The 20,151-nt window shown below is 37.6% G+C and overlaps 1 protein-coding gene across 1 annotated transcript; it reads right to left on the minus strand.

Annotated features, from left to right (window-relative positions):
* Positions 1 to 3,981: 3,981 nt before the first annotated feature.
* Positions 3,982 to 17,512, minus strand: LOC108707913 (zona pellucida sperm-binding protein 4). Its single transcript, XM_018246008.2, has 12 exons — positions 17,008 to 17,512; positions 15,674 to 15,795; positions 14,764 to 14,860; positions 13,992 to 14,147; positions 12,814 to 13,001; positions 11,913 to 12,010; positions 10,948 to 11,075; positions 9,049 to 9,238; positions 6,735 to 6,876; positions 6,016 to 6,094; positions 5,061 to 5,150; positions 3,982 to 4,673 (listed from the first exon to the last, which is right to left on the minus strand). Exons 1-12 carry the CDS (start codon positions 17,273 to 17,275, stop codon positions 4,528 to 4,530), a joined length of 1,704 nt encoding a protein of 567 aa, XP_018101497.1. The 5' UTR covers positions 17,276 to 17,512; the 3' UTR covers positions 3,982 to 4,527.
* Between the last annotated feature and the right edge of the window lie 2,639 nt (positions 17,513 to 20,151).

Consider the following 20,151-nt stretch of genomic DNA (forward strand, 5'->3'; position numbering starts at 1 on the left):
GGCACTTCCTGTGTTTAATATAAACAAAGAGGAAATTAACATGGCCAATGACTGATAAGGACAGATTTTTGTTCTCATATCATTAAAGCAATGTTTTAATTGGTCCTTTTGTTTTTTAATTATTTTGCACCATCTTCTGTCTCTTTCTAGCTTTCAAATAGGGCCCAGCAGCCAAAAAACTATTGCAGTGTGAGGCTTAAGTATTATTGCTTATTACTTATACTTGTCTTTCTGTTCAGGCCTGTCCTATTCAACTTCCAGGCTCTAATTCAAACCACTGCCCAGCTGCTAGGTTAAATTGGACCATAGCAACCCCAATAACTGCTAAAATTCCAAATGAAGAACTGCCAAATAAAAAAAAAAGGCTAAGTATTAAAAAAAAAACATAATTAACTGCAAATCATGTCAGAATATCACTGTCTACATCATGCGTAAGGTTACTTTAAAGGTGAATGTCCCCCTAGAATATGTACAAGTATGAAATCCATTATCTGGAAACCTGTTATCTAGAAATCTCTGAATTATGGGAAGGGCAACTCCCATAGAATGCATTTTAAGCAAGTAATTCAGATTTTTTTAAAATGCAAACTATGCATCTGAGGTCCCAAGCATTCTGGGTCATAGCCCACCATATCTTTACCAAAATTAATGGGAGGGGTGCCAATTTGTTCTCTACTAAAAAAAAAACATCTGGCCCAGGGTATTGGGATGTACGGTGAGGCACAACCATTTTCTTTCATCTCCCAGGAATTTCTTGAGCAGACTTGGGCTGAGCTGAGTACATTCACAGTATAGCAATTATGGGAAGTCAGACTCAGTTCACACAAGGAATAACACCTGACAAATAGAATATTATGGCATCATTGTGCTCACCCTGAGAACCTTCCATATATAATGTATGTGTGTTATTCCATTTGGTCCAGTGTCTGCTGAGGGACTTTTTTTTTAAGAAAATAGTTTTTTAAAGGAATATTACAACAGGATATAACACCATGACACTGATGAGAATCAGGCTACTGGTGTGCCTATCCAATACTGCTATAGGGCCTTATTTTCAATTAAAGTGCATTTATTTGATGAACCAACATTTCATAATTCCATTGCTCACTGTACATTTAGATATGGTCCCATTTTATGCTTTTCATTTACGTACCTTCTATAGGACTGAATGTATATTGCATTTACTATTTTCAAGGAACTGGGGTTAGCTCATTTAGAAATCAGTTATGGAGTAATAAGGGCTCTTACTGACAAGTGGTTGTAGCTGCGCTCCCCTGCGTTCCGTTTTTCTGCGTTCAGCCGATGGGGAGCGCAGGAATAGACAGACGCATTAAGTTTTTTCCAATGGGGCTGTACTCACACAGGCGCCAAACGCAGGAAAAATGCTAGCATATTGCGTCTCAACCTGCGTTCGGCGCCTACACGCGCCTGTGTGAGTACAGCCCCATTGGAAAAAACATAATGCGTCTATTCCTGGGCTCCCCTGCAGCTGAATGCAGAAAAAACGGAACGCAGGGGAGCACAGCTACAACCGCTCGTCAGTAAGAGCCCTAAGGCAGCGACATCAGTAATCCATGTCATCAATCAAGGATATCCTATCCAGCTCTGTCATTATTTCAGATCAAGCTGCAGTTTACATCAAGGCTGGATCATAAGTTCTCTACTAACAAGCAATTGGTGGACATCTGTTTTCAACATTGTTTTTAATGAACCAGATAATGTTTTGCTTATTGGTGTTATTTCAGTGTTTTTTCCCTTGGAAAAGTAGCAGGGCAAAGCACATTTCTTGGGTTCACTAATCTGAGACCCTGGGCTACTCACAGTATTCCCATTAAGATTAGAAGTGAGCAAAGATGATTCTCAGAGTTTTTTTAAAATACCCACTGCCAATAGTCTAAGGCCAGGGATTTTAACCTATGGGTTGCGGTTTAAAAAAAATGGGTCTGCGTGGTGTGTATAGTTCCCTGCTAATAAAGGGAAATTACTTTATAAGGTTAGGACTACACAAACTATTCTGGCGCGATCTGACACGCTGCGACAAAATGCATGCCTCAAAAATAAGGTTTGTCGCATGCGTTTTGTCGCAGCGCGATGGATCGCGACGGAATCATTTGTGTAGTCCTACCCTAATAGTTTCACAATTTAATTGCTACTAACTGTAATCAAATGCTTTGGTTGACACCAACAATTAACCTGGTGAGGAAACCGTTAAGAAACCGAATGGGAAAATGGTAGAGCACATATAGTATAATTTGTGCATGCAAATTTGAATATGCAAATTAGAGGTAGGAAGGGAAATCACACTTTTGGTCACAAACAAGGACGTAAACAATGTTTGTTTTTTTCCCGCTTCCCGTCACTAATATTATTAATAAATAATATTATTATTAATAATAAATTAGGATTCAGTTTTGTTTACAGCCAAATCTTTCATAAAGGATTCTGGGATTCAGCTGAATCCTGAAATAGTGGATTTATTGCATCCCTACTTTAGAATGATCCACCCAGCAGTCACACAAGTAAATGATGCAACAAACCAGTCATAATTACCAGCTGACCCAATAGAATGGACACGTAACTCAGAAATAACTGGAGATCTACAGGTTGTCTATTACTGCATAATAGCTAAACCAAACAGGGCTTTACCCAACTACTCCTAGTATTACTTATTTATTTGGTCTGTGGTTACTCCAGCAGATAATTATATTGTCACCTAAACACTCTGGCTTTGGGAAGATCCTAGTCTTTTGGAGTGAAGTTTGGTTTTCGGTGAAAGCTCATATTATCACTGGATTCTGTTCCTTGCATTTTTTCTGCAAGTTTTATTTAGGCCTACCCTAGTTAAAGGGATTCTGTGATTTTATTATGTCGTTTTTATTTCTAAATTACACTGCAAATAATTCACACTACCATGTTAAATGTCATTCCTGAACCAACAAGTGTATTTTTTTTAGTTGTAATATTGGTGTGTAGGCGCCATCTCAGGTCATCTTGCCTGATCATGTGCTTTCAGAAAGAGCCAGCACTTTAAGATGGAACTGCTTTCTGGCAGGCTGTTGTTTCTCCTACTCAATGTAACTGAATGTGTCGCAGTGGGACCTGGATTTTACTATTGAGTGCTGTTCTTAAAGGAGAAGGCAAGGTTAAAACTAAGTAAACCTTATCAGAAAGGTCCATCTAAATATATCAGTAAACCCCCAAAGTAATGCTGCTCTGACTCCCCTGTCAAAAGAAACACTGCATTTCGTTCCTTCTATTGTGTACACATGGGCTTCTGTATCAGACTTCCTGCCTTCAGCTTAAACCTCATTGCGCTGGGCAAGAGCATGCTCAGTTTGTTCCTCTTCCCCCGCCCCTCCCTTCTCTGCTGTAATCTGAGCCCAGAGCAGGGAGAGACTCAGGCAGGAAGTGATGTCACACCACGTTAATACTGCAGCTCCTATCCTAAACAAACAGAGAGTTTCTAGAGCTTTTTACTCAGGTATGGTAAAACATTCTACAGAATAAATATAGCATTCTAGCTTGCACTATTGCAGCTAATATATTGGCAATAAAATGCCTCCGTAGCTTTCCTTCTCCTTTAAATCTACCAGGGAGCTGTTATCTTGTGTTAGGAAGCTAGTTACCTTCCCATTGTTCTGCTGATGGGCTGCTGGGGGGATGATAACACTCTAACTTGCAGTACAGCAGTAAAGAGTGACACAAGTCACACGACTGGGGGCAGCTGGAAAACTGACAATATGTCTAACCCCATGTCAGATTTCAAAATTAAATATAAAAAAAAAATCATTTTTCTCTTTTGAGAGTCGGATTTCAGTGAAGAATTCTGCTTGTGCAGCACTATTAACTGATGCATTTTTTTAAAAAAAAAAAAAAGGTAACCCCTTCCCCATATCAACTTTGGCTTCTGAGAGTGACCATGAAAAAAATAATTGCTCTTCTTCTCCTGAGCCACCTATCTTATGAAGAAGATCTGCTGGACTGTGACCAAACAATTTAATTTTATTTTTTGTATAAGATTAATTGACATCTTTATTGCTCTAATACCAGGCTTCTTTGGCAGGCAAGCATTTATTTGTTATTAGTATAGGTATTCTGGGATTACAAACAGAAATTGTGCAAAGAGAGCAGCACTCTAGACTTCTAGTAAGAAGACACTAATAGTTGTATATATAAAAATAATTTCTGACGAAAAAAAAACAATTATTCAAGGGTAAATGCATAGCAACCAGCAAAACAACCTTGGGAAAGTAGACAGACACCCTTTTAATCTTGTGCTATAAATGCCTACTCATTTTGACGGCATCTCTAAACCTTTGCTCATCTCATTTGAGAAAAGGGATTTGTACATGGTTTGGGTTGGTTTTTTTCCTGACTAATTCTTAGCAGTTTACCCGTGTCTTCATTTTGTTCTCAATCATGATTACTTTACATATCATATTAATAATTAAAAAAAAATTAAATCAGCTCCATGCAATTTTAGTTCTTCATTCATTGACACAAAGAAATGTGGTTGGAGTGGTTTAATTAAACATGTTGATTTGGAGTTCTAAAGCGTGTTTGTCTTCTTAATGTCCATACTAAAATGATGAATCCAGTGATGCTTCCAAATAATAGACCAACTGCAGCAACGGCACACTCTGTTCTTGTATAATAACCGGAATGAACAATTTCTAGAAGAGAAAAAGTGATAAAAACAAGATCACAGAGCGGTAAAAGCCAGGCAATATGAGGCATTTGGGGTCAGGCTTAGAAGAGATTGCCGTTATAAACCCAGGCATGTCTAATTGGCTCTGGACCATCAAGGTACCGTTCAAATTTTTTTTTCCCTTAACTAAAAGGAGCTTGCTTTGGATTGAGTCCACTGACAAGTCTACTGGCTGCCCACATTCAGCTGCATCTTTAAAAAAGAAATAGTGTAATATATAGTATATAATAATAGAGTCACTGAGACTTTAGCCTGATAGTAAGTTGTTGTAGAACTTTGTTTCGTCCATTATTACAATAAGCTTCATGTTTCCCCAAACTCCCCAAAGTAAATACACAAATACAGAAAGTACCTTTTTGCTTATGTTCATAGCGATGGAATTCAATCGGTCCCTCTACAGATATAATACTCAGCTGTTCCAAGCTATAGGCACTTCTTTTGGCTGTCAAAATATACACCAGCAAATTAACTCATGTTCACCAATGCAAAAATACCTGTTTATTTGAATTGTGCACTCATGCTTGTATCTTTTTAATCGAATGGCCAAATTAGCAGCAGTTACAAAAATAGAAGTTCACCTATAAATAAAAGTTTATTTTGTTATAGATTGGACCTATTCCAAGCAACTTCTGACTTGGTCTTCAATTCGTTTTTCTGATGTTTTTTTTAATTATTTGTCTTCCAATCCTGCTGTTTTCAGGCCTGCAACTATCTGGTTGTCCGGGTCGCTGACCCCGGCAAAATAACAAACAAACAGCAAGGCTTCTATTTTATCATTACACTTTTTTATTGCTAGTTATTTCTAATATTTCTTATCATTAAGAATATAAAGGTTAGCTGCAGTTTATCATAGAATATCAAACAACCCTATAGATCCCCATTTCTATTGCCAGACCTTAGAATGATAGAGGGGAAATACTGTGATTTATTCAAGAAACACACCAGATTGTATTACAAGGTGGGGCAAAGGGCAACTGCTTTGGAGAAAGCTTGGCCTGTGTTGGTTTCCCCAACTATGGAGGTGTCATTTAGCTTACACTGTATACATTTCCATTTTCTAATTTGCAGCATAGGGTTACAAGCACTTAGGAGCAATGACATCACTAGCAGTATACTCTTGCTAGTTTAATATATACAAAAAAACACTTCATTCTTGCACATATGAGAAATTAAAACAAGGTAACACAGGGGGCAGTACCCAACAGCAACTACCTTCTGTGGGTAAAAAAAAAAAAATGCATGGGTGCATAGTTGCCCACTGTTAGTAAATAAGAGACTTATTTTATATATCTTGGGGGACCTCTTACTCCTTGAAGCTGTGCAATTATCCATGCAGGAGTCCAAAGAGGAAGGTGTACAGGTGGATGCACTGCAGTGTATATATACCTAGAAAATAAACAGGAGATTAGTCTGCATGCAGATTGTGCCGTCCACATCTCCTGTGTACAATTAGGGGATCAGGAAATCAGTTATCCATAAATCTCCAAATTACGGAAATGCCGCCACCCATAGACTCAATTTTATCCACATAATCCAAATTTTTAAAAAATGATTTCCCTTTTCTCTGTAATAATAAAATAGTTGCTTGTACTTGATCCAAACTAAGATATAATTGATTGTTATTGGAAGCAAAACCAGCCTATTGGGTTTAATTAAAGTTGGAATGAATTTCTAGTAAACTCAAGGTACGATTATGGAATGATCAGTTATTTGACAAACCCCAGGTATTCTGGATAGCAGGTCCCATACCTGTATTAAATAGATACTAGAAATTAACAGGGCTGAAATGATATAAGAAGACTATGACAAACACAGCCCTCAGAAATCTCTTTTCTCCGCTAAACACATGCAGCTCTGTTGCTCTTTTATTCCTTATTCTAATCAAATGTGCTATGATACAACTTGCTTTGAATGCAAGTCAAAAATCATCTTGTTTTCCCTATGGTGAATGAAATTCCAGCATCCAAGCAACAGGATAGGTAATCTGATTGATCATCAATGTAAAGAAGCAGATCGTTCCACTTACCAATCCGTCTAAAACTTGCTGTGAGATAGGATTAACAAACGTGAAGGTCCTGACAATGAATCGTTTATAATAGTAAGGAAAGTCTTCTCTGCCACTTAATGGGAGCAGTTCAGTTTTGTAATTGTCCCCAGCAGATGGACACCTGAAGACAGAAATGTGAGTAACTGATCCATATGCAAAATGAATACAGGTGGAGCATGCCTTATTGAAGCATCTGGCGCACACAGCAGCACCCTTTTTCCAGTTAAAATTAATGGTTGCTGTGAGGTCACGGTACATTAAGGGGTAGATTTATCAAGGGTCGAATTGAAAATTCAAAATTTCTAATTTTTTATGGTCAATACTGTCAAATTTGGCTAGGGAGTTATTCAAATTCTATTCAAGTTTTTTTAAAAAATTTGAATTTGATTTTCAAGATTTATCATACTCTGGCCCTTTAAGAATTTGAATTAGACTATTTGCCACCTAAAACCTGCAGAATTGGGAGAGGTCCAGGGATCAATCTGGAGCTATTTGCAGCCTTCCTGAGATTCAAGTTTTTTTGGAGAAAAAACTCAAAACAAGTTTTTTAAATTCGAATCAAATTTGATTCAAATTCAATTCGAGTTTTTGGCCCGATTCAGTTCATCCGATTAAAAAAAATAAATCAATTTTATTAATAAATTTTGAGTTTAGGGGAGTTTTTAAAAACTCAAATGAATGTGAAATTCGACCTTAGATAAAATTGGACCAGACTATTAGAGGCCCATTTGTCAAAGAGTTAAGGTGGCTATATATTAAGGCACAATTTTTTTCTCCCAGCGTCTATTTTGACGCCAAAAACCCCAAAAAGATGCATTTTTTTGTGATTATGCGTTGAATCTGTCCCAAGTCCAAAAAAATATTCCCATCTAAAACCTGCCACATTCATGTAAATGTCAATGGCTTTCTGCAAAAACTCGATTTTCCGTGGTTTTCAGGCATCAAATGCAAAAAATTCGGGTTTGCTGTAGTCAAAATAAAAAGGCTTAACCAACAAAGAAATGGAAGGGGGAAGGGAAGTATACCCAAAAAATTTGTTTGGCTTAATTAATCTTTAAAACTTTTAGCATTTACAACAGTTATTACATATTGTTTCGTTTCAGCCCCCTAACTTAAAAGACAGGAGCTAATTTACTAACATAGCTACTAAATTGCACCAATGCAGTTGCTCATAGTAACCAATGAGAATTCTGATTGTTTGCTATGGGTAACATAGATAGCAATTAGTAGCATATATATATATTAATAAAATAATTTTGTACCAGAGTCTTGCATCAGAGTGCAGCTTTAATTTTCAGCCCTCGTGCAATATAGCACCTGGTAATAAATCAGTGCTAGAGTATTGAAATATATAACGTGGAAGAACTTTAAAGGCTTTATAATAATTTGCATTGGAGTCCATATAAAATATCCATTCAGGGATTTCCTCTGAATATCCACAATGTTTAAGGCAACATTATCATGAGCAAAAATAGGTCATATTGTTACTCACATGAGCTAGCCCGTGTGGGGTCTCCTCCCCCTACATCACTGATGCATTCTAAAAAACCAGAGAGGTATAAGGTCACGTTCCAGAGGCAAATCTAAACAGCGCAATTCTGCAGATTAACAGTGTAACCAAACTGTTCTTATTTTGAGAGGCGCTAAGAACAATATACTATGCATTCCTAGGAGCTGATTTTCTGGGATTGACACTGCCACCCCCAAAAATACATGAATGAACCTGGAAAGTTAGTTTGTTGGACTTGCATAGGGGAATACAGAAATCTACTTGACTTCCTAAGTTACTGTACATAAAGTCAAGTGTCAAAGTTTGGAAGGATCTACAGCTGGAACACGCGTTTCAAAAAAACAAAAAACAAAAGCAAGTCATCCCTAGAAAATAAGGTCTCGGGTTGATATATACGTATCATCATGTCAGTATCCCTTTAATTCTCACATATCTTTGGGTATACTGTCCCAGAGTGAGAATGAAAATGAAACAAAATTCAACACCTATCTTCATCATCCAAACGGTTTTCCAAAACATGTACAGTATCAGTTATTTGCATAGTGTTACAATGAAATCAAAGCCTTATTTTTGGGTATACTTTCCCTATTTATGGAATTGGCAAAAGGAAATAAAAAAAATTCAAAATCTCTTTTCAAAAACTAAAAAAGGCATAAGAGTAGTTTTACTGAATCTCCTTCAGAATTGCATGTGTGCATTTAAAGCCTGTAAAACTTTGATGAGTACCGGAATGAAACAGCATATTACAGAGGTTTTAAATGAAGGATTTATTTTAGAACTCACCGGCTAGTTAGAATTGGCCACTGGGGTTGCTGTAAAGGATTTTCAGAAGGGTTTGCCCAGCAGTGTTCCAGAATTAATGTCAGTGCTGGGTCGTTCCTGTGAAGGATACGAACCTCTACAAAGATAGGATCCCGGAGAACTTTTCTGACAGGGTAATCGCTTACTGTATAGTATTCCACATACTGCTGGTCTGAAAAACAAGAAGCCAAAGAATTAAACCTGCACAGGTATGGGATCTGTTAACCCAGGAAACCTATTATCCAGAAAGCTTTGAATTATGGAAAGTTCATCTCCCGTAGACTCCATTTAATCCAAATGATCCACATTTTTAAAAATGCCCCTTTTCACTGTAATTATAAAACAGTGCCTTGTTATTTATCCAAAACCAAGATACTTAATCCTTATTGAAGGCAAAACAATCCTACTAGGTTTAATTCACGTTTAAATCTAACTTTAGAAGACAAAGTATGACGATCCAAATTACGAAAAGATTTGTTATAGAGAAATCCCCAGGTCCTAAGCATTCTGGATAACAGGTCCTATAACTATTGTGTAACACACACGCATTACAATACAAGTGATATCTATTAAAGGGGAATATTTGTGATACTAAGGGCTTTCCATAAAAGGAGCCTCGCTCTTAAAACATTTAGGGGCAGATTTATTACGTTTCGAGTCGTGTTTTTCACTAAAATTAAAGTTTTCAAGTTTTTCAGTCAAAATGCACATTTTCGGATGAAAAAAAAACAACAATATTTTTCGAGATTTATTATACCTCGACCCTAAAAAAATAGCTTGAATCCGAAAATACACCATCTAAAACCTGTCGAGTTCATGTAGGAGTCCATGGCAGAGGTCCCTTGAACCATTTGAAGACGTTAATAGCCTTCATGCTATTCGAGTTTTTTCAGAGGGTTTTGCCCGAAAACTCGATCAACTCGAGTTCATTCAGGGTATATAAAACTCTTCGACCTTTGATGAATAACCCTCTTAAATGTGGAATTCAATACAATATCATTATTTTGTCATAAGCATTGATTTGTTTTCACTTTGGTAACCTTAAGTAAATAGTACTGGGGTTGATTTACAAACAGTGGGGCAAAACATATGCCTCCATGGGGAGGGGGGGGGGGGAAGAGTGAGAAATACATAGGAGTCTATTATCTGCCTCTCTCGTGATAACATAGCATGGCAGATTCTGGGGGCCTCATCAAAATGTACCCAATGGCGCGAAATTCTTTATGAGGGGGGCTCAGACACCTCTGTTATTAAATTTTAGTCTTCTAAGCACCTAATAAATGTTTTTATGTGTGATATTGCCAATTTGTGTTGTTCATTTTTCAAAAATTATTATGCAGGATCTTGAGCGGACGCTGTTGTTCACACATATAATGACTCATATATTTGCTCTTATTATTTATAGAACTATAGTCAGAGGAATAAAACATCATTATGTGCCGATTTGTTCTTTATCTATGCGGATTACTTTGCCGTGTACAGCTGAACTGCCCATGGATATTACTAAAGGTTAGTTGTGGCCACTGTATTAGATAACTGATATGGTATTGGTATCTAGCAGAGACAGATATATCTGTGTATATAGTTTTCAAGGGGGCTTTGTTGCTGTTGAGTCACAAGATCCACTGTAAATTAGGATTATTTCATCTTTCCTGCACTTATGGAGCAAAATCTGTAGAATTTGTTTCCCTGCTACCTGAAAATACCAATAGTAGTTTTGTGACTTTTCTCCCATCTGTACTTTTTGTAAGCAATTCTAGCACCTGAAACATGAAATTAGCAATTCAGTTACTTGAAAATTCACCACTATTAGATGTATGTGCAAAGAGTGAGGGCACAATATGCAGAGTAACGCCGCGGCAGATAGAAGTGAGCAGTTACCTTTTGCTATCCTCATTTCCAATGTGAGAAGGCCAGAGCTAGAGGCCGGAAGGGGTGGTGGGGGTGTATAGACCACGACATTCACAGGCACAAAGCTGGCAGCGCTGAATCTGCACTGAATGTACAACCTAAATCAAACACAGGCGTTACGCGTGTATAATCCATACAGTATGCTAGCTAGTTTTTAGAATTGTTGCTTAAATACTGTGTAGAATATTTAATTAGGGTTTCTTTAATTAGGGTTTCTTTTTATTAGAACCCGTGTTAGGTATGTTTATCCCATAATAATACACAAAAGGCATGAATATCTTGTAAATTTTATCCTTATAAATCCTTATAAATGGTGACTAGTGATGTCATCAGTTATAAACCGTGAGTTTTTGAAACATACTTGTGTATTATAATAGATAAAGTACTCCTTGTTGGAAAATATGAGGATATTAGAAGTCACCTGTATAAAAACACTTGTTCTTTAATATGGTCAAGGAACTCCTCTGTGACTTATAATATCCTTATATTTTACAATAGGGGTTACTTTATTCACTATTTATTAACAGTGTCTTTTACTTTTCCAGACAACAAGCATTTTATAATAAGTAGAAACTAAATGATAGATAATACCACCCAGTAGGACTTATTTCCTAAAACACTTTTAATAAATATATATCTATATCTTAAATACACAAAAGCCATGAATATCTTGTAAATTATATCCTTATAAACGGTGAGTTCTGATGTCATCAGTTATAAACGGTGAGTTCTGTCACATGACTCACTGAAACGTATGTATTATAATAAATAAAGTACCCCCTTCGGCCTCGTGTTTTTATATGGTCATGAAACTCCTCGGTAACTTATAATATCCTTATATTTAACAAGAGGGGGTACTTTATTCACTATATATAACCATTTATTAGTCAAATTAGTAAAGTTACGAAATTAGTAAAAGTACGGAAGAAACGCACCTAAAAGTGCTGTCCCGGGATATTGATACTCCATTCCAAGTAGAAACATACTTTTCTGCCATCAGATTATTCTCATAGATTATGGTTGATCCATCCTCCTGTTAACAAAACAATTCATCCTTTTTGATGGTGTTAAAATTAGCCAGAGACTCCAGATAAAATATCCATAAATACAAATATCATACTAAATATGATTGTGATGTTGAGATCCTGGTGTATATAACAAAAAAATACTGGGTCCAAAAGCAGTCACAGATATATGTGGCGTGCAAATCACATTATGAAATCAAATCATACAGTTAGAAAATGTGCGACATATTGGGTCCGGGGGATGACATAGAAAGGACTTTTAAAACTGTGTCAGTATGGCTTTAAAGAAGCAAAATGGTGCGGAACAAATAAATCAATAATAAAATAAGGTGAAATACATTCATTTAGGACTGACCCATGGCTGTGAGTTGATGGTGTAATTTTTAAAGGAAAGTTTACAGAAATATCTGTCTGGGAGAATATCAAATATTACTTTTATCACCATTATCCAGAATGCTCAGGACCTGGGGTTTTCCGGATAACAGATATTTCTGTCATTTGGATCTTCATACTTTAAGTCTAATAGAAAATCATGTAAACATTAAATAAACCCAATAGGCTGGTTCTGCTTCCAATAAGGATTAATTCTATCTTAACTGGGATTAACAACAAGTTACTGTTTTATTATAATTAAAGAAAAATCATTTTTAAAAATTTGGATTATTTGGGGTGTATGGGAAACTGCCTTTCTGTTATTCAGAGCTTTCTTGGTAATGGGTTTCCAGATAACTGATCCCATACTCGTATTTAAGTTAGAAATGTATTGATTGTAGCCAGAAGGATAATGTCATTTTATCAAATTCTGACTTACATTACGGGTGGTACCACAAGCTGTCAGTGGGAACTGGAATAGGAGGAATGCATTATTTTGGGCCACTGGGCTGCATGCGACACCGGTTCCACGTGGAAATCGCACAGAGTTGAGAATAATCGGTGGCTGTGTCAGATATTTGCTGATAGCAAGAGAGAACACTCCATCTCTTGTGCACTGAGCAGTAACTGCAAGGCAAAACAAGAATTAATGGAAATGGATCGAACTGGCATTAGTCTAGTCGAGAAATTGTCCCCCACTATTAGATTTTCCCCCTTTTTAGAGTAAAGGCACACATATTGATTCCAGGCATTTAGTCGGAATGAGTAGTCTGCCTATCTATCTATCTATCTATCTATATATATATATATATCTATCATGGCAGCATTGTATTACGCTAAGAAATTGGTTGTGATGGGTTGGCTGGGAAACAGCACCCCAACAGTTGCCACTTGGATTAATTTAATTAACAAAACCTTACCATCCCTTAAACTCACTTGCATTGTCTGGGGCTGTCCTGCCAAATTTGAAAGATATGGAACCCCTGGCTAGACACTAATCTGGTAGAGATGCCTAGTTAATCCCATTGGCTAACTAGGTGTAACCTATTCCCCACCCCGGTTGAGATATGAATGATGCAACCTGCCATGAACAATGCTGTATTTGTCTTACTTTTACAAATACAATTGAGGAATCTCTGTATACTATGCATTTTGGATATGAACCATGTGTTACGTGTTATTACTTGTTTTTTTCTCCCCCCCTCCCTTGAAAACTTAAATAAAAACCTTTAAAAAAAATAAATATATCACGGGCTAGCCCATGATTAAGTGCCCTGGTGGGTACAAAATGCGTAGAGCGGATGGAGATGCAAGTATAGATTTTTAACTTTGTAAAATAAAGATATATTTTTTAACTTAAAACTTTTCTAGTCCTGTGGCTCAGTTTTAGTGCCGAAACAGCCCTGTTCTTTCTTCAATTTTTCTGGAATGCTTTAAACAGACCTAAATATTACTTCAAGAGGACCTTAACAGGGTAGCCGGACACAGTGTAAAGTGTATATAATTATCCAAGCTCTAAACATTATTTACATTTTTTCTTACCAACATATGAGTGATAGCAATCTGTATGCGGCTATTTCCTATAGTCTACATTAGCTTAAGTGAGTTTTTCCTTACCTTTGTTATTATAATAACATGGAGTTACAGAGTCATTTTGGTCATAACAGCAGCCCCTTTGATGACAGAAATCTGATGAAGAGGTGGGGCCGGCACAAGGAAATCTATCCGACTTCGGCACATCAGAGCACTTATTTAGGGCAGGAGCGTCCATTGCTAACGAGGCAGAAAGGACACAGTATATAAAATGTTACTTAACATAATGAAATAAATAACATTTTAAGAAAGATGCAAATACATGCTGAAAAAGTCAGCTGTGACATTTCGGTCTCTGGGCCAAATATCTGGTTTGTAACATTGTCGTCCTAACTGGAAATCAGCAGCTTATTGACCCTCCAGACTAGATATAGACCAGAAAGAGTTTAACCAATAATTGGTCTGAGTTTGGGCAGATATTGATTGTGGAGTCTGGGAATCCCAGTGAACCACATCAAGGTGAGGATACAACCCCTTTCTGATGGGTCTGCACAGGCTTCCCATGTGATCCAATCAGAGGCTAAAGATTTGATCAGCATTATTTTATCCCACCATCTTTATGGAACAATTAGGCAAATACCCCTGGGCTTCCCCCTCCCCCCAACAACACGTTTTTTTCATGGCTATTGTGTATATTATTATTCATAATTTATGTGTGTGTGTGTATTTTATCCAACTGTGAAGCATATTAAAAATCACAGTCACATAACATGGGACTCCAGTGACAAGTGCATGTTTTATACCATTTAGGACAATGTTAAATAAAGTTTAAAACACTTTGTAGAAGAATCTTTACCTTGACAAAATGGACATCTCAGATCTTCCTTCTGATACACCTCCCACTCTCCTGTTGTATTGTGTTCTATAAATAATGTCATCCCATAGTAATTACCCTGCCGTAAACATTAAGCACATTTTAACATTCCATGAACAGCAACTAGAGGGGGGGGGGGTGGTGATAGAGAACCTGGGTGCTAATCAAATATAGAGTAAAAATGCAAAAGCCAAATTTCTCTGTAATAATAAAGCAGTACCTTGATCCGAACTAAGATATAATTCATCATTATTGGTGCCAAAAACCATCCTATTTATTTGTTAACATGATTTTCTAGTATACTTAGTAGACAGATCCAAATTACAGAAAGATCTGTTATCTGGAAAACCCCAGGTCCCGAGCATTCTGGATAACTGGTCCCAAACCTGTATATGTATTTTGAATCAGGTGAAGTACACAAAATGTGACTTTGCTTTGAATATAAGACAGTCCCAGGGTTGACTGGAGCATTTGAGATGCATGATTAGCAATAAATATTTAACAAGAATTCAGATGGGAACCCATTACTGAATTCTGATTTTAATGAGGTCTCAGAGTCTGTCTTGATGGCTAACACAATCGGCAATACGTTTGATCAGGAGTATTCTAGAGAGGTCCAACATGAGAAGTGGCTGCTGAAATGCCCTTTCCAGTATCTGCTCTTGTGCAATGGAGTAGATGTCCCCCTGATATGCTGCCAGTTTAGATAATAATTTGGCTTGGCACAGACTCTAATGATAAGTAGCTGTATGAATGAAGAAACACCTGCCCTGGGAGCCTTTGAGAACTGAACTAGAAACCCGTTAATGCCATCTGTTTTGTTTAGTGGTACATGTCTCTAATACCCTATACTCGGCAACATACAGAAGTGGCTCATTGGTTTTTTATTTACCTGCTTTTTAATGTAGCAGCCATCATAATACATGTCTATGAGCAAAGAGCCATTGGAATTCGAGGTAACCCAAATCCCACAGCTGGAATCATTTGCCAGGATTTTCAGCTTCCCATCATGTTCTGTGAATGAATAGACAGTTTTACATCATTCTGCAATTGCCAGTACAGCTTCAAGTACAAAAAAAAGTCTCCAACTCCATTACAAAGACAAAGACTTTTTCCCCAAAGAGCACTTATTACAGACAGAGATTAAGATCTGGGCCAATGGAAAAGTGAAAGCGGGGTTATCAGAAGACTGGTGATAGGCAATGTGTCCCATGATGACATGCATCTGTTCATATTTGTGTCTAAAACCACCTGTCATCACTCAGAAGTCATCTAAATGATAGGTAGAGACACTATCTGGAATATGCCAGTGAAGAAAAGTTTCATGGAGTTACCAGAATAGAAGAGATTACGAGCAAAAAAAAAAATAGTCCCAATTCACTTTCTGCAGGAAAAACAAAGAATATATAAATATTATCAGCAAAATATATATAACCGATGCACGCAGGGCTGGGCATTAATCAGAGATGCTAAACTGCTGGCAAGAAGTCCAGCCCTGAAGCCTGAATTTTTAAAGTTGTTCCACTGTGCAATGTTTTATCTAGTCTGAATAAATACACAGTGCATACAAACATGTATTTTAAGGACAGCTCAATTATATAGATTATAGTAGGTAGGGATCCCTCTACATGCACACCATATAAAGGTCTCTACTAAGGGCAGCTAGACACCCTCTGGCATACCACCTGTTGCAGAACTAAAATTTGTATTAAGGATGCAGGGTATGTAGTAATAACAGTTTAAAGGGTGCCCTTTTGTCACCCTAAATTCGGGAGCCATTCCTCAGCAAAGAAGATTTAGATGCAGTATAATTGTATGAATAAGAATGAGCCCTATGGCTGTGTGTGCTGGATGCAAGAAAAAACAGAATATAGGTGTTATTTCAACCCTAGTGGGTGCAAAGCTAATTTAAATGTTAACCTTTTTTTGCCCCATAGATTTTACTAATCGGCTTCTCTGTAATATTTGCTGTGTCCAAGCAATGCTGTTGCTTACAACAGAGAGTTCAGCACAGAGTTGTGCTCAGTATAATCAGGTGCCTATAGTTGTTGGTAACCCTAGCTCTGTATTAACAGGAGGTCTGGTTATGGTGCTTCCTATTCACAGGTGCAACATGGAGTGTTGCGCTTTGTTTTCAGGCTCTTTAAGAGGAATACGTTGTTTTATTACAATGTAAAGAATAGAAAGCTTTTATATTATTTGGTAAACGTTACTGCAGACCCTTACCTTGTACTAAGATCCTTAAGGAAGCATTCGGCATGGGTGAAACACTATACTCCATACCCTCATCTCCACAAATCAGGTCTGGGTCATCATAAAAAGAGTCGTCTGTTGTCGTTAAATCCTGAGCAAGAGAGACAACAACTCCCAACACTCCCAGTAAGACGGCTCTCCAGCAGTAGCCACAGTTCCAGATTACAGCCATTCTGCTTAGATGAATAGCAGAGCCGAGCAGAACCACTCCAGTGTATAATGGATAGGGGGCAGGCAGCATTAGAACTAGAGGGCTGTTACCTCATATCCATACAATTAGCCCTGACTCATCTAAATGTTGTATTGTAGATCTGTTGCCTTATGATCCAAGCAATGATCCTAAGCAATGAGAGCCCCAGAAAGGGCAGAAATTCACAAATTCAAAGTAATTTTACTCCAGAGTTGTAACTTGTAGCAACCAATTAGCACTTTGCTCTGTTGCAAAAGTCTAACTGGTCACTATGAGCAACTACACCTTACACCTGTTTGTAACTAGTTCAGGTGCCTTATTTTACACTAATCACTAATGCACCTTAACGGATTAACAGCCCTTAACCCTGCTGTCCCAGCACTTCTACTTTCAAATATAAAGCAAAATCTAGGACCCTGAAGCCATGGGTATTTCCGTATACTTTTTAATTGTTCATTGACTAGGAAAAATGCTGCATTGTGGGTAGAAAAACATGGTAAATTGTGTCCATAACTGCACTTTGCACACTGAACTTCATACATGAGCCCTATTGTTATTCAGATGAACTACAATACCCAGCATCCTCTGCTATTGCTCAAGGATATAAAATAATTTGTAAATAATAATTTGTTTTCATTGTGTATATAGCTACTAAAGGAGATGATCACCTAAAAATTTGCTTTTTTTTTGTGGTGTTGAAAATGACGTTCTAAGATTCATTTCTGCGCTTCATAACTTTCTAAGGTTTTAATATGCTATTTGATTGCTAGGGTCACTTACCCCAGACCTTTGTTTGAATGACAAAAGAAACAATAAACAAGAGCCTAAATGAAACATAACAATACAAATCAAGTCCCACAGGTATCCTAATTTCTAGTTGCCAAGGACACTGATGCTAGTAACCAAATAACAATTTAAGTTTCACCCTAGATGTTATGTTTATATACTTCATAAAAGTGTTAAGAGGCCATTTCTATATTTGTGTATACTGAATGTAACATTTGCATAACTGCATACATTCCTATCAGAAACCTCAAGAAAAGAATATTAAGCTAGTCTTCGAATTGGCTTAGAATTTATTGAATACTGTTGTGGAATTTTAGTTCGATCCCTATCCATTGGTGCATTTCAGTTGTTAAATGTTTGACCATACTTTGCTGCCTTTGGATATAAAATGTGTTGCTTGTATCTGTGGTTAAAAGCTTGGCCATATTGTGCATACCATCTGGTGCGATGATCCTAGGGATGAGGGCTTTTATCATTAGAATTTATCCACTACATCTTTTTAATTGTATGTAATGCTGTTATATTGACCATAACTCATTGTCACGGTCGGCACCCTAAATCAGAACTAGTGCCATGCTCCATGTCTCGGCTTCACCAGTAGCGTGACTGCCTTTGGCTTCAGGAGGAGCCCTCAGCGTACTAAGATGCCACCTGGACGTTACGAGAGGAGCAAGGCGAGGAGTTCTGGCAGGCAAAGGGGCACGACAGTTATTAAAGTCAGTTAGGCCGAAGGTCACGGTACAATGGGATAAGGCAGAATCGTAGTCAGGCAGGCTGGGTCGAGGCAGGCAGATAGCAAGGATCTTCAAACAGGCAAAGGGTCAAAAACCAGGTGATCAATCAATCAATCAAAGCAGAAGAGTAGTCGTAGGCAGGCAAAGGTCAGGATACAGATAGTCAGGAAGCAGGCTGGGTCAAACAAGGATAATCAGATCAGAATTCAAGCAGACGCACAAGGCTCAGGAAACCACAAGAACAAGTTCTATCACGGGCAATGTCTGAAAGCCTTTACTGGCTATTTATACATTTAAATTTGGCGCCATTGTGCGCTGGCGTTATCAAGAAGGTATTTAATTCCCACCATGCCTTGCTTAAATTACACTTGATAAAGGGTTATGCCCGAAACATGTAGTGTGCCTACACTGCTAAATCAACACATTGCAGTTTAAAATTACTGCCTGAAGCTGTTTTGATTCAACTACTATTCTTAAATTAGGAAAACTGGGCAGGATTCCCTATGATTGACATGGCCATAGGCGATAGCCCCGCCCCCGACATCATGATCGCCCCCTCCGCGACCTGCCCCCTCTGAGTCATAGGTCGGGTCTCCATCCAGCTTAAAGGTGGCAACCCTAACAGGGTATAGTATGTTTAAATTAGGTAACTTTATGAACTTGAGGTGGAGAAGCATTTTGACAAAGGTTTTAGACCAAAACAGAAACTTTAATGGAAATGTATTTTTACATAATCGAATAAAAGGAGAATTTATACTTGAGTGAGCACATTCTCTGAGCAAATATTTTACACACAACTTAGTGCTGCACCCTGAACTAGGCCAAAGGATCTTGAGAGTGCGGACTGCTTTGGTAATATATATACTGAATATGCTATTGCCTATGATCACATCACACCAAAATTGTTCTTTTAACATGACCAGCAAACATTGGTTGAGTCATATATAGTGAGTAAAGTACCGCCGATTGCAAAACATAAGGATATTATGGGGCAAATTCACTAAAGTGCGAAGTGACTAACGCTGGCGAAAATTCGCCAACGTGAAGTCATTTCGCAACTTCGCAAATTTACAAAATAGTTGAAATTTTTTCTAAGTCCCAAAAAACGCTAGCGTCTTTTCCTTTTTTAAGGGTGATAGGCAGAAAAAAATCATAATTTTTTTTTGGGGGTACCCTCCTTCCCACTACATTTCCTAACATATGGCACCTAAACTATACAGTGGGCACATCTATAGGGCAAAATAACAACTCTATTTTATTTTATGAAGCTTTCCCAGCCCCAGGCTTGTGTAGTGTAATGTATTTGCTGCTACATATCCGTTCATTTTGTACTTTAACTTGGCGCCGTATTCAAATGAGGCATCGCTATCATAAATTCGCTTTGCTTGACTAATTAACGCTAGCGCA

This window comes from Xenopus laevis, chromosome 2L (genome assembly GCF_017654675.1).
Source record: "Xenopus laevis strain J_2021 chromosome 2L, Xenopus_laevis_v10.1, whole genome shotgun sequence".
Classification (NCBI taxonomy): Eukaryota; Metazoa; Chordata; class Amphibia; order Anura; family Pipidae; genus Xenopus; species Xenopus laevis.

Excerpts from the sequence above, each read along its gene's own strand:
- LOC108707913 (XM_018246008.2), bottom strand. The coding sequence starts at position 17,275 with ATGCTGCCTGCCCCCTATCCATTATACACTGGAGTGGTTCTGCTCGGC. Across the intron at positions 9,239-10,947 it reads GGAAATGAGGATAGCAAAAG|ACCAGCAGTATGTGGAATAC; the intron begins GTAACTGCTCAC and ends CTTGTTTTTCAG. Across the intron at positions 6,877-9,048 it reads TGGCCAATTCTAACTAGCCG|GTGTCCATCTGCTGGGGACA; the intron begins GTGAGTTCTAAA and ends TTCTGTCTTCAG.